General features: G+C 46.2%; 1 protein-coding gene across 3 annotated transcripts in view; it reads right to left on the bottom strand.

Annotated features, from left to right (window-relative positions):
* Nucleotides 1–14,676, bottom strand: part of LOC118094381 (beta-adrenergic receptor kinase 2) — a 122,914-nt gene that overhangs the window by 92,658 nt on the left and 15,580 nt on the right. For all 3 annotated transcript variants that reach the window (XM_035134715.2, XM_035134716.2, XM_035134717.2), the window contains exon 2: nt 5,722–5,798. In XM_035134715.2, coding sequence (XP_034990606.1) covers nt 5,722–5,798 — 77 coding nt within the window. The remainder of the gene's footprint in view (nt 1–5,721; nt 5,799–14,676) is intronic.

The raw sequence follows: 14,676 nt of genomic DNA, 5'->3' as shown, positions 1-14,676 counted from the left end.
CAAGGTAGAAAAATCTTATGTCTAGCACAGAGGTGGGGAACAGCCAGCCCGCCAGCCCTATCAGGTCTTGATTTGGGCCACACCACCCACAGCTGCCCAACAGCTGGCCACAATACATGACAACAGGTGTGTCATGATACACACATGGCCACAATACATGACAACAGTTAAGGGCATAGCTACAAAGGAAGCATCAGGAGCTTAAAGGCCCCTCCCAGAGTTCCTCCCTGGGAATTACCGGGTGCAGCCAGAGCACTGATCTGAGCACTTAAAGCAGGGGTCACCAACCTAAGGCCTGGGTGCCGGATGCGGCCCAATCGCCTTCTAAATCTGGCCACGGACGGTCCAGGAATCAACATGTTTTTACATGAGTAGAATGTGTCCTTTTATTTAAAATGCATCTCTGGGTTATTTGTGCAGCATAGTAATTCGTTCACCCCCCCCCCAAAAAAAATAGTCTGCCCCCCCACATGGTATGAGGGACAGTGGACCGGCCTCCTGCTGAAAAAGTTTGCTGACCCCTGGTCTAGGAATAGTAATTCGTTCATTCCCCCCCCCCCAAAAAAAATAGTCTGGCCCACCACATGGTCTGAGGGATGGTGGACCAGCCCACAGTTGAAAAAGGTTGCTGACCCCTGACTTAAAGTGTGTAAGGAGCCCTCCTTGTGTGGGGGAGGGAAAAAAAACTTGTTCATTATAAGACACATAGGAAAGAGGCCCTAATCCTATCTAACTAAGCTGGACATGCAAAGGAGCTGTGCCTGCTCTTTCAGTCTCTGCAGAAGAGGTAAGGAAGTTAGAAGGAGGTTGCTCTGCCTCATGATTAAGCCAGCATAAGCTTGTAGAAGGAAGTATTGCCATAGATGGCCATAACTGCCCCTTTGCTTAGAAGTGTATGGACGATGCAGAGTTTTCATATTTGGTGCGCCACCCACCCCAAACTCCTTGCTGCTTGAGGTGTCGTACCAGCCTTGCAATGCCTCAGTAAATGAAATGTCCTTGTCAGGATTTTATTGGCTTTCCAGACTGAACCCTCAGGGTACTGGATACAGAACCCTAATATTTTTCCCACTCTGCTGTGGCAGGGGGAAGCAGGAAGCTCGATAGGGGCCCTAAGAACAGCAGCCTAGGAATTCAGGAGAGATCAGCACAGGTTAGGTTAGAAAGACTGTCTAGGAAGTCTGGCAATTCCTCTACATTCTCCCCATGCAAACCTCCTCAGTATGCCAGTGACACTCAACTCTCTTTCTCCATGACATCTGAACTGGGAGAGGCTGCAATGCCCCTGGGCCTCTGCTTGGATGCAGCGCTGAGAAGGATGGGGAGAAACAGACTGAGCTTGGATCCTGGCAAGACAGAGGCATTGTGGGTCAGTAGCTCCAATGTCCAGGAAATTGGCCAGGTGCCTTCCTGGGATGGGATTGCCCTCCCCCTGAAGAAGCAGCTTTGCAGCTTGGAGGTGCTCTGTCCCTGGAGGCTCAGGCAGCTGCTATGGCAAGGAAAGCCTTGTTGCAGTAATTCATGTGTTGGTTACTTCAAGGCTGGGTTACTGCAATGAGCTCTTGATCTAGAAGCTTGCACTTGATCCAGAACTGTACTCTTTTCGGCACCTGCTAAAAATATTTTTGTTTAAACAAGTCTACCCAGTTATGTGGGTTTACTATGTCTTTAGTTTACTGTCAATTTAATTTTTTGAATGGTTTAAACAGTTGTTTTTACCAATACTTTTATTTTCTTCATTTTGTGAACTGCTTTGAGGTTTTTTACAATCAAGCAAATAAATAAATAAATAAAATTTCATCTGCAAACTGTTTTCCCCCTGCAGATGCCAGGGCTGGCCCACCAGTCATTGTTGACCCGGGATTGGCCAAAGAAAACTTAATGTGGGGAGGGGGGATACGTACTTAGGCAAGGAAGCTGCCAAACCTGAAGCACAAAACATTCCCACACAAGAGCACATGAACCAGGAAATTTTTGCATAGAGTGATGTTTGGATACTCTACAATAAAGGCAGCAATGCGGTAAATTTATTTCTACGGAAGACAATTCCCAGCAGGCCCAAATAAAGCCCAGTGGCAAGGAATGTAATCTAAAGCAAACATATGTGCGTCTGAGAAAATTAGAACGCTGACTTAATCCCCTTGGGAAACACTGCAAAAGGGTTTACCCAAGAACTTTTGCCTTCTGTCAAACTGTTCGGCTAACCAGTTACCCAAAAGCATACTGGTAGAACAGGTGTCCATCATATAGATGAAAAATAACACATACTGTATAATTAGCTTTTAAAATCAATTCTACAACTATTTTAAACTCTCACACACAGGAGAGGAGGGACTTCTCAATATATTATTTAAGACCACATTTTTGTGAGGAAAACATCTGTGGCCAGACCCTGAGCCTGATAAGGCCTGTTACAAGTGGAATTTCTACCACTGGGAAAATATATTTTACCAGTACTCCAAGCCCAGTGACAACACCTTGATGGAGATCCTGCTCATGGAAAGTCCCCCGTACTCTGCTTTTACGTAGCAGCAAAGAGACCCCACCTGCACACAAACACAACTGTGTATTCCTACAATAAATGGAGTGTGTGTAGCTCCTTGTTGGAGTTTTGTGAGGGGTTTTGTAACTCACAGTAATAAGAAATAAGCCTGTGGGAATGCTGTAGATACTAGGAGAGGATATATTGATTAAATATTATCCTTCCTAACTCACACTAGTGAGTCATACAGCAGAGTTTATTCCCCAATATATAGCAGGAAGGTAGTTGGTAGACTCGTTTGAATCTCTATACTTAAGCAATCTGGCTTTGTTCAGATTGGCTTGTGTTCCTGGTAAGACCCCTTTTATCCCTCCTAAAAAGAATAAAGACACAAGAAGCTTCTTTTAAAAGTAACAAGAAGTTTACCCACATTCAATTCACAGTTGGATCCCTGAGGGCAGGCTGTACAGCGTGGCTTACATCCTTGTAAGGATGGTCCCATGTGCTGCTGGCAGAGAGCCAGCAGTGCAGTCCAAGAGAAGAAATGGCATCAAAAGAGAGTCAAAAAGACAAAGACCTTTTGTAGGGTCTGCAAGGGTCACGCCCACCTACCTGGTCACATGCAGGGGGAGGATGCTCCAGACCAGGTGGAACAGGAAGTTCAACTGGCTGTATCAACACCCCCATCTGTGTCCACTCTAGGCAAACAGGAAGTGATGTCCTTAACTGCTTATGTTATATCCCAGAAAGCCAACACAATCTTAAGAGATATTCGGCATTTGCTGATGGATTTATGGACAGACCTGGCTTTATTTGCTACGAAATACAAATATTTGTCGGTGGAATAGTGTGATTTCCCCCACTGGGTCTTGTCAGTACATACAGTTTTCTAGGGCAGAATCATCAGGAGGTGTTGCTTGTGTTGACACAGGGGCCATAAAATTCTGCTTTATCTTTCATTTACTGGGATCCTTTCTCTGTGCTTGCACAAGACTATACTGCAACCCACCCCAATTCAGTTCTTTCACATAACCACCTTCATGGGCTGAAACTTGGCCTCCCATCCTGTAAAGCCAGTCAGTAGTTTGTCATCACTGCTCCTTGCAATTAGAGCTAATTTGCTTAACTGTTTCAAAGCAACTCACTTAACTGCCATCAATAACACCCTAAGCTTCCCTCCTCCTGGCTCTTCCCACAGAGAATTCCCACAGCCAACGGCAATGTGTAAACCCCAAAGTCCTTGAGTGCTTCCTCTGGGGTGTGTCTCTCTTGTCCACCCAGAACACTGGACTGCCCCCCGCTGCTTTGCTTTCCCGTATAAATCCTCTCTTGAGGTTCTTGTCGATGAACACCCGCAGGTCTGTCAGCTCCTGATCCGACATGGAATACAACTTGCCAGGCGGTAGCTTGGCCCCTGGCAGCAGGTTGATCTTACAGTCAAATGGCCTGTGCAGGTGGTCCAATTCCGCTTCGCTGAAAACCTCCTGCAGATCTCAGTAAGGCTTGGGGATTGCGACTCCACCTTGCACCTGCATTGTCGCCACTGTGGCCAAAGGTGGTCCCTCCCCCTGTTGCCGCTGTAAGCAATGCTCTATGCAGTACTCGGAACCGAACGTGAGGGACCTCTGGTGCCAGCTTATGGAAGGGTCGTGGCGTGCCAGCCAGCTCATTCCCAGGACTAGGGGTGGGTCAGACAGGGTGGTCACGTGGAATGCCAGCGTCTCAGAGTGCCCGCCTGCTACCGTCATCTGCATGGGCGGTGTCTGATGAGTGACTGCGCCTCCTAACAGCTCCCTGCCATAAATGGTGGTGACGTGCAAGGGGAAATCCAGTTGCAGGAGCTGTATCTGATGCGCCTCCGCAAAAGATCTGGCAAAGAAGTTCGCTGAGGCACCTGTGTCCAACAGGGCTAGAACTTCTAAAGGGTAGCCATTGGGCAGTGTCAACGCCACTTCCACCACCACTCCTGTGCTGGGCGGGGTGTGCCCCGTCGTTTGCGGGAGGGCGAGAGGGGGCCTTCTCATTGAAGTTGTGCCTGGCCGCTGCCCCTTGCCTCCTGCAGCCAGGCTTCCCCATTTCCCTGGGGCTGAGCGGTTTCCGCGGCTTCTGGGACCACTATCCCCTCCTTCCCTTGCCATTCTTTGCGCTTGGGACATTTGCAGACCAGCAAAAGTAGGAAACTCTCACTTTTGTCCCTAGCCCGCCGGAGATCATCAACCAGTGCGACCAAGGCAGTTTCAGTCGAATGAGGCCTGAATCCTGATTAGAAGGGATCCAAATTGTATGCATCCTCCAGGCGTTCCTGGAGTTGTTCGGCAAACACCTGCTCCATCAGCTTGCCCATGAATGGAAGATTTGAGATTGCAATCCCAACCACTTGCACTGCTGAGCTACAGTTATAACTCTGGTTCCACACAAATAGACAAGGCACAGCTGTGGCAAACATTTCCAAACTGTATGTTGTTGTGGTGGTGAGAGAGAGAGAGAGACTAAGGCATGCCTTGAGCAATCAAGTTACCATCTTGGACCTGAGCCACCTTACAGGATGCATCTATGTCTATGTTCCTCAGACTGGGGAGGCCCCATGGAAGACTGACACCCCTTCCCACACCCACAAGGAAGGTATTAGGTCACAGGCCCAGGCTTCAGCTCAGCCTTCCCCCTCCCTGGAGGCCTCCAGAGGTCAACTCCCATCAGCCCCAAGCAGCAACGAAGTTGCTTATCATAGGAAGTACATAGCTTGGACAGAAATGTTTCTAAACTAACTAACTAGTCTAGAAAAGACAAAGGCAGTCATCATTTTTTCTCTGAGGTCTCAGAGAGAAGTGTAAGGAGGAGGAGCTCTAAACAGGCTGCAACCTAGGCTGTATCAGTCCAAACATTGAAGGATAGGGAGGTCAGCACAGAGGTCAAAGGTACAGGGATAGTCAGGAGGTCTCTTGCTGTTTTAAGCCCATGCAAATCCTTTTATGCCAGCTGAGTTGCACCCCAATTTCCAACAAAAATCCCAGAATCAAATACCAACCGGGCTCTTAACTCGCAGCCCATTGTTCTGCCACATGATCAAAAATATATCTCACATCTTGCTTTGTATGTGAAGCACCATTTGCCTCCCAATTTCCCCTCAGGAAAGCACACAACTCTGCCCCAGATATCCACATTTTGGAAAACACCAATTTATAGCATGCAGTTCTGAACATCAGCGCAGGAGGAGTAAAAAAAAGCACACGGCGGCTTACCAATCTTCTGACTAAAAATCTTGTCAAAGGTTAATTCACCTCTCTCCTCCAAATACTTCTGCATGACGCTGCGGATACTGAAAGAGAAATCACAGACACACATTACTTGCCACAACACACACAAGGACATGAAGAAAGAGAGGTATAAAAAGGCACCTTTAAAAGATAGATAGATGATGATGATGATGATGATGATGATGATGATGATGATGAATAATAATAATAATAATTTATTATTTATACCCCGCCCATCTGGCTGGGTTTCCCCAGCCACTCTGGGCGGCTTCCAACAGAAAAATAAAATACAACAATCTATTAAACATTAAAAGTCTCCCTAAACAGGGCTGCCTTCAGATGTCTTTTAAAAGTCAGATAGTTGTTTATTTCCTTGACATTTGATGGGAGGGCGTTCCACAGGGCAGGTGCCACTACCAAGAAGGCCCTCTGCCTGGTTCCCTGTAACCTCACTTCTTGCAGTGAGGGAACCACCAGGAGGCCATCAAAGCTGGACCTCAGTGTCTGGGCAGAATGATGGGGATGGAAAACACAAGGGCAGACTAGGACCAGCTTGAGGTTTGCTCTTCTGCCTCCCCAACTCAGTAGGAAACATGAAGCAACTAGCACCTGGCCATGTTTTGCAACTACAAGAAATCTTTACGGGAGAGGAGACTTTAAAGCTAAGCTATGCCTCCATGGTCTGAGACAGAAATGCCTCTGAATAGTGGTTCTAGAAGCCAAAGGACGGCAGAGTGCTCTGGCGCTCGTGTCCTCCTTGTGGCGACTGAACAGGATGTTGGGTGAGATGCGCCCCTTTGGGTCTGATCCAGCAGGCTCTTCTTGTGTTCTTAGGAAATTGAGAGGTGCTTATTCCCAAGGGGCACAGAAGACCCGCCATTTGTTCAAATAAATGAGGATAGCCACATTAGTCACATGTGGAGAAAGTAGGAATGAATCATCCCTGCAGATTTCAGTGGGGGCCGAAAGAAGATGCCGAGGAAAGGACTTTGTAAGGAGGTAGGGAGGAATCAGTACAGGTCTGTAAAAATTGTACTGGAGACCATGAAAATATCTTGCACACAGAAAACCACACTGGCAAGGACCTGTTTGCATTTCTGAGGCACTGCTGGGCAGAAAGCCAAATCTTAAGAGATTTTTCAAGGTTTATTTTATTTCGCACTGATGCCAGGGATTATTTTAGGGGAGTGGGGAGTGGGGGGAGGTATCTATTTGCTAGGACAGAAGAGCTGCAACAGCAGAAGACAATCCTTCAGGATTTAGGACTGAGGCTTGCTCATGCTCAGTTACAATTGGCCAGCAACCTGGATGAGTGCAGCCAATTGCAGTTTTTGCTGAAGCACATTGGTTGTGTGAGCAACCTTGTCCTGTGAGCATCTTTCTGCCAACTCTCCGCTTGTCCACATTTCATAGGCTAATCTATGGATAGGGCGCTGACGTGCCACTGGATCTTGCCTTCGAAAGGGACTAAAACACAACAGCAGAGCTGAAAATGATGAGCTTGGTGCCTCCACACAGACCTTCAACAGAGGCAGCCAGCTGAAAGACACACCAAGGCAATGCATCCTACTCCTCAGGAATCAGGGAAGGAAAAAGGCTAATAAATGTGAGGCATGGCATTTTTCAAGTTGCAGGGTTTCTCATTCACATCTGATTGCCTTTTTAGTCTCATAAACAGGCTTTGCCCTTGAAGTGCAAGCTTTGGGATTCAGAGGTGTCATTTAAGCGATCAGTATCCAACTAACTGGGCCTCTGGTCAATTGAGTTCCCCATTCCAGGCAACCAGATTCCCTGGGTGGGTGACTGCCTGGGAACCATACGTATGCTGCCTTGGGTTCCACAAAAGAATAGTGAGCATGTACAAAAATAGAACAAGATATGAGCAAATTGCCTGTGGAGGGAGGATGTAGCCTCCTCAGTACCTGCTCCCTTAGATCTTGGTCTCTACCTGGTTTGAAAAGTTCTGCTGCTGCTTCTACTTGGGCAACCAACCAGGCCTGCCTGTAGCCTGGCCCTGGTCAAAGCCTGGCAGGCAGCTTGTCAAAGCAGCAGAACCCCTCTGTGCACAGCTGGGACTGCTTCCTATGCTAAGATGTCTGTCACCTTGGGTTTGCAGTTATTTTGGCATCTGCTGTGCTCTCTGCATCAGGACAAATAAAGCACATTGGGGTTCGGTGTGCCAGGCTTTTAATGAGTGAGGTGCAAGTTGGCACTGCTGCCCTGCCTTGCAAATTAGCATCATAAAAGTATAACAGGATTTTATTCAAGTTGTTTACCCACGCATTCCTTTGGTCACTTATTAGTAGCACGTCAAAGGAACCAGGTCTCTTTCTGTTTACACATGCTTCCAAGCTGGTTGCCTGAAGGAGATTCTTACTCACCACAGATGATCAGGCAAGAGATGGTTTGTAAGTCTGGCTCCACCTCCTTGACGCCTGCTCATAGCTTACCAACACAACCTCCAAGCTAGAGACACCCAAAGGCCATCCAGTTCAACACATCCAGTCCATACCAGAAACAAGCCAGTTTCTTTGAAACAAGAAGAAATGGCTGAGCCTTTTGTAAATGTGTCCATCCATACAATGCTCTATACTCACAGCTGAATGCATCTCGCTGGGAAAGGCCTTCCAAAACGCTCATTTTATGTAATTAAAGTTCATTCATTATTTTGAAGTGAAAAAAAGTAATGTCAACCCTGCTAGCGACAGCTTTCCAGAGATTCTGGAAGAGACGGAATGGGGTAAGTGACTTTTAGCAACCCTTTAACCACAGGTTAAAGGTTGACAGGAACCCAACAGCTGTAGCTCCTATCCCAAACACCAGCAATTTTAAACCTGCAGATTTATACATTTTGAAAGTGTTCACCTTCCGTTCTCACTGACCAGGCAGACTCTCCCATCTTTCAAACCCTGTGACTGTTCTTGTTTTCCTCCAAACAAGTTGTGCCCCATCCTCATTCTTAATGCACGAGAAAGAGAGTCAATTAATATACAGTATCGACTCTTCTTTAAAACAGGAGTCAAAGCAGAAGAGCTCTTAAGTGCTTAGCCTGAGATCATGAGGGGCCCCAGGAGAATGTGAGAGAGGCTGTGTCTGTGGAAAAGAGGCTCACACTAGTGATGTTTAATTCTCGGGAATAATCTTTTGGAGAATATTCTCGAGAATATTCTCGATTAATGAGAATATTAGATAATTTTCATTTAAAATAGGAGAATATTCATTTCAATGCATTTAATGTTTCTAATAGCTCTAACACTTAATAACTGTTTTGGTGACTAAAACACAGCTTGATAAACAAAGCTATATGCATACATAGAAAAAAGAAGCCATTAACATTGCAGTAAATATATTATCATTATATGATAATATATTTCAGTATTTCAATCTCTGGAAAATGGCACTTTGTACCAATGAATGGCACTGCAAAAATCAGTTACTGGCACTAAATAAAAACATAGAAATGTCAACTCTTTAAATCAAGGCCACCTCACATGCTATATATAATTGTATAGGCCTAGGTACTTTAAGTGTATAAAGCATTAAAGCTACTTTATGTAAAATAAAAATCACACTATATGGCCAAGGATATAGAATTGCTAAGAATAAGGTCACACAAAAATAGAAGAAAAGGCTATTACAAATAGTTGAAATTCAAATGTTCATCAAAATAAATGCATAGCATTTTAAAAAAAGTTTTCTGTAGCTCACATTTCAGAACTGCCAACAGTGAATGACACAAAGCCCAATAATGTAACTGGATCAAAAATAAATCATTATTCATTACTTACACTGGCAATATCACAGCTTGACTTATTAGTTACTAGATTTTGAAAACATGGTTCTTACATTAGAGTTTACAGTTTGTGGAGAATATTCTCCAGAGAATTTTCTCCACAAACTGTAAATTCTAATTAATAACCAGTTTTACAACCCACATTTTAAAAATCTGGTAAATCTAACTCAGGCATAGGCAAACTCGGCCCTCCAGATGTTTTGGGACTACAATTCCCATCGTCCCTGACTACTGGTCCTGTTAGCTAGGGATCATGGGAGTTGTAGTCACGAAACATCTAGCGGGCCAAGTTTGCCTATGCCTGATCTAACCCAATCTGTGCAGCAGCAGAAGAGAGTGTGAGCTAGCGATGTGACTAGCGACTAGTTCACACCCTTTTCTTCTGCTGCTGCACAGATTGAGCCACCAGAAAGGGCACTCGGAGCACATGCAGGAGGCATTCTGTGCACAACTAGGCTTTGGGTTTTGCTTACCTTTGCTTACCGCAACCATCCTCCATCATAGCTGCCAAGTTTTCCCTTTTCTCAAGAGGAAGCCTATTCAGCATAAGGGAAAATCCCTGTAAAAAAGGGATAACTTGGCAGCTATGATCCTCCATAGAGCTGCAGGGGCCTTTTAAACTTCTTTAAAAATTGTGTTTAAAATTGTGTTTTTACTTCTACTTTTTACTGTAAATTGCTCTGTAGCCTTTTTGCAGCATATGGAGGATGAACCCAGGCAGTCCATAACCCTTGTTAGCTCTGCATTCCAGCGAGCCACCCGGGCATCAGCTAAGAAGCCATCAACATGGGATAAAACATCCCCAATCACTCTCTGGAAGCCATTTGGATCTATTAAGTGGTGAGGATGGACCATTCAAATCAATCCCACCTCCCTGCGGAGGGGAAGGGTCACAGAGAAGTCTAGTTGCACCAGGAAGTGATCTGACCATGGTACTTCTTTTCTTCCACTGGAACTTAGTGTCAGATCACCCACATCTACAGAGATAAACACCAGATCTAAGGCATGCTCACAGCATTTGAGTATGGCCAGAGTTATTCAGGGACAGCCCCATGGAGGCCATGCTTTCCACAAAGCCCCAAGTGGCCCCTTGGAAGGTCATATTAACATGGTGTATGTTCTCCTGGAGACACTTAGTCTGGTGGTCCTAGGGCAGTGTTTCCCAACCAGTGTGCCTCCAGATGTTTTGGGACTACAACTCCCATCATTCCTGACCACTGGTCTTGCTAGCTAGGGATGATGGGAGTTGTAGTCCCAAAACATCTGGAGGCACACTGGTTGGGAAACACTGCCCTAGGACCACCAGACTAAGTGTCTCCAGGAGAACATACACCATGACTTGAAACAGCTCAGATAGGAAATCCTTGATGTAACGGTGAGGTCAGTACACCAATAGGAATCCAGTACTGCCCAACTTCCAGAACATGCACTCAGGAAACTAGGTCTCCCTAATAGGACGCCTGGTGCAAACTAATGACTTCCTAAAAATCACTGCAACCCTCTCTCCCTGCCCACATGACCCAGGTTGCTGTGCGTTTAAGAGAAGCCTGGCAGACAAGCAGCAGCAAGAACAGCCCCACCTGCCATGTCCATCCAAGTCTCTATTACACATGGCTGGTCAATTCTACCATCCACAATCAGGTTATGGATGGCCCTGGTCTTACTGGTCATTAACCTAGTATTACACAGCCTTTACCAAAGGTGTCATGGGCTTTGAAGACACTCGATCTCAGGACGCAAGGGAGAAACGTGCTAAGAGGAAGGCATGCTTGGCAAATCCATACCGTGATCAACTCCCACCTGGAAATCAATGTCCCCACTATGGATGGACATGTGGATCCAGAATTGGCCTCCATAGTCACTTATGGACTCATTGTTAAAACCGTGTTTATGGAAGGCAATCTTACTCAGCTACGAGTGATCGCCAAAGATTACACAGCACCACCTTCAGGTCCTGTGCACCTTGTTGATACCTGTATCCTTCTGGTCAGGACCAGACCTGGAGGCAGGGACAGTCTTAAGACAACGACAAAACTGGCCTACTTGGTAATGATGTGGTCTAGTTTTAGCGTAACCCCTTCTCCTGCTCACGATCACTGAGATTGGATGTCCCAATGCCTCCACCCTAGTGGAACCTGCCCCAGCCATTCTGTTGGCTGGGGCTCACTCCTGGGCAGGCCTGTCCCACTCCCCCTAAAACAAATTAACTTATGCAAATTAGCTAGCTTAAATAAAAACAAATCCAAGAAAAGTTATTCAGAAGGAATCATGGAATCGCAGAACTGTAGAGTGAGAATGTGCCCTCAAGGGTCATCTAGTGCAACCTCTGCAATGCAGGAATCACAACTCAAGAATCCCTGGCAGATGGCCATCCAACCTTCATTTCAAAACTTCCAAGGAAGGAGAGTCTACCGCCTTCTGAGAGAGACAGTTCCACTGTTAAACGGCTCTTACTGTCAGGAAGTTCTTCTGAATGATTTGCCTCCTGGCATTCCAGCCACAACCCAAGGGATGGCCGGGGGTGGGGGGAGGACCAGGGTGCTGCTACGTGTTGTGTTGTAATCTGTCAAGCCCTGAATATGGAAGTCTCTCACCAAGACCCATGACCCCCAGCTGCTGCCTTTGGGGTGGTGCCCTTGACCATGTAATTTCCCCAGACCAGTTCATTGAGTTATTCTAGTTTCTCTCCCTCTCTAATTTCCAGAGATTTGGGATAGTTGCTACACAGGGTAAGTACTTCCTAAACTCTGCTGGCTCAATTTGAAATTGCTAAATGGTGATTTCTCACTTCTTCTAATAAAAGAGTCAACTCTGCCTACTGTTTTTTGATTTACCACCAGAATCCTCCTGCGCCCCTGTTCACACTTCCCCCAGAAAAGTTTCAGAATTTCTACTAGCAATGAACAATGCATCTTGCATTCTCAGGATCCCTAGAGGAGAAAGTGACCTGGAGAAACCCCCAAAGTGGCACAACAGGCAGAAGCCACAAGCTGCTTATCCGACTGAAAAGCAAAATAAAATATTAAATCCTTTCATGCATAGTTCTCTCCATGTTCCAAAGTACTCCCTCCCTCTCATACACAGGTGAGAAACTTCTATTGTTGTTCAGAGATGGGGAGAATCTGCTAGGTCCCATAATGGTGATGGGCAGGGCCACCCACTTTTCCTTCTACCATCCTTCCCCAGCCTCTTTTTCTGCCACTCCCTTTCTCCCATTCCCTGCCCTTGCCCCCCCCCCCCATGATGAAGCCAGGCCCACAGCCGCTCAGAATCCAAGTGCTGCAGGCTCCCTGCCCATATGTGCCCCAGAACATCTACCAGACCATGTGGGATGTCACGGAAATGGGGCAAGCCTTCCCTTCAAGGCATGGTTCATCTCAAGGAGAAAGCAAGCTCATGCTGGAAATAAGATCTCACAGTTCTTCTGGGGAGAAAGGGAATGAGGCCAAAGGGGGAAAGAGCAGATGATCTTCTGGACTCTTCATGCACCATTTTCCTAGCCCTGCATTTCAAATCCTAAAATGTTTTGGTTGCTGTGCTTGTGGCGAGTTTAGACTACTCTTGCTGTTCTGTAACGTTCTGTATCTGTATCTGTCTAATGTTTCAGTAAACCAACCAGAAACAATAATTATTTGGGTGACATGCAAATAGAATTAGTAAATTGTTCAGTTCAATAGCCTTGAAATCAACCTTCTGCAATTCCCCTAAGCACGGCCAATAAACGACTCATGTTAACCTTTCATGCTACAAAGGCCACACACACACACACACAAAATGTGTGTGTGTAGGGTAATCTAGGGGTAAGTTGAGCCAACATTTCAGTTATGCCACAATAAAACAAGAAAGGAGCTTCAAAATTTCCATTCCATCAAGTGCCTGCCTTCCTTTAGGACCCAACGTACCTATGGAAGGCAGGTGTCGTAGCTTTAGACAGCTGACAAACCATGAAGGAGCCACCAAACTGCACTTGCTGTACAGTGGGACCTCGGTTTATGAACACAATTGGTTCCGGAAGTCTGTTCATAAACTGAAGCGTTCATAAACTGAAGCGAACTTTCCCATTGAAAGTAATGGAAAGTGAATTAATTCGTTCCAGATGGGTCCGCGGTGTTCGTAAACCAAAAATTCGTAAACCGAGGTGTTCCTAAACCGAGGTTCCACTGTATTTCTTTCAAGTGATAATGTAACTGGAACAAAGCATAGTCGCCAGTCGCCTGCTCCAGATAAACAGCTAAACAATTTGCCCCCTCTTGGTTTAAAGGAACAACCCAACCTAACATCATGTTGCACAGAGATGATGATTCTCTGCTTTAAAAACTATTTTATTTTTACTAAGGATTATTGGAAAAAATGGCTCAGACCTGGAACAAGGCTAAGGTACATGTCTCTTGGTACAAAGCTCTCTGATAACCAAGACAAAACAATTGTCCCTCTGGCTTAATACTGATGGGCAGTGACTTGTCAAAGAGAGGCTCCTCTTTCTTTCTTTCTTTCTTTCTTTCTTTCTTTCTTTCTTTCTTTCGTAAATAATTGTTATTATTGTGAGGGACAGGGGATATCGCGAAGTCCCTCCCCTCCTGAGTTCAAGCCCGTCCCCGAGCAAAGGGGAAAGCAGGGAGAGTTCCGATTCCAGTGGGGAAGCAGGAAGTCGTGTCCGAGGCTCAGGCAAGGTAGAGGAGCCAGGGTCCCAGGTGGGACAGGAAGGGGCAAGTAAGGGGGGAAGACCCATCCCCCCAACTCCAGAATTACGCAGGAAGAGGAGGGGCAAGAGGATGGGTCTGCCAAAGCTTTTGTGTTGGAGAAAGACGCGCCAAAAGCCATTAGGAGGTTCTGAAACCGACTGACAACATCGCTCCGTGTAAATAGCAATGACTTGAGCACTGTAAATACGCAGCACCAATAAAAGAATAAAATGCAGAGCTGCGTAGCGTCGTTACTCTCAAGTAGTCCACTCCGGCCACTGTGACAGCAACCTCCTAATCATTTTTGGGCTACTTTGGAGTTGCCGGGATGAGCGTGTCAGAGGCGGAGAAGTGGCGGCAGATCGCTGAGCAAGCCCAGCTAGAACTGCAACAGCTGTCGCTGCAGGCGCAGGGAGAATTGAAGGCAGCTAAAGAGGAGACTAAGAAGGTCCAGGACGACCGGCT

Source organism: Zootoca vivipara, chromosome 13 (genome assembly GCF_963506605.1).
Source record: "Zootoca vivipara chromosome 13, rZooViv1.1, whole genome shotgun sequence".
NCBI classification, from domain to species: domain Eukaryota; kingdom Metazoa; phylum Chordata; class Lepidosauria; order Squamata; family Lacertidae; genus Zootoca; species Zootoca vivipara.
The sequence above is the reverse complement of the archived record's forward strand: the minus strand, read 5'-3'. Positions and strand labels throughout refer to the sequence as shown.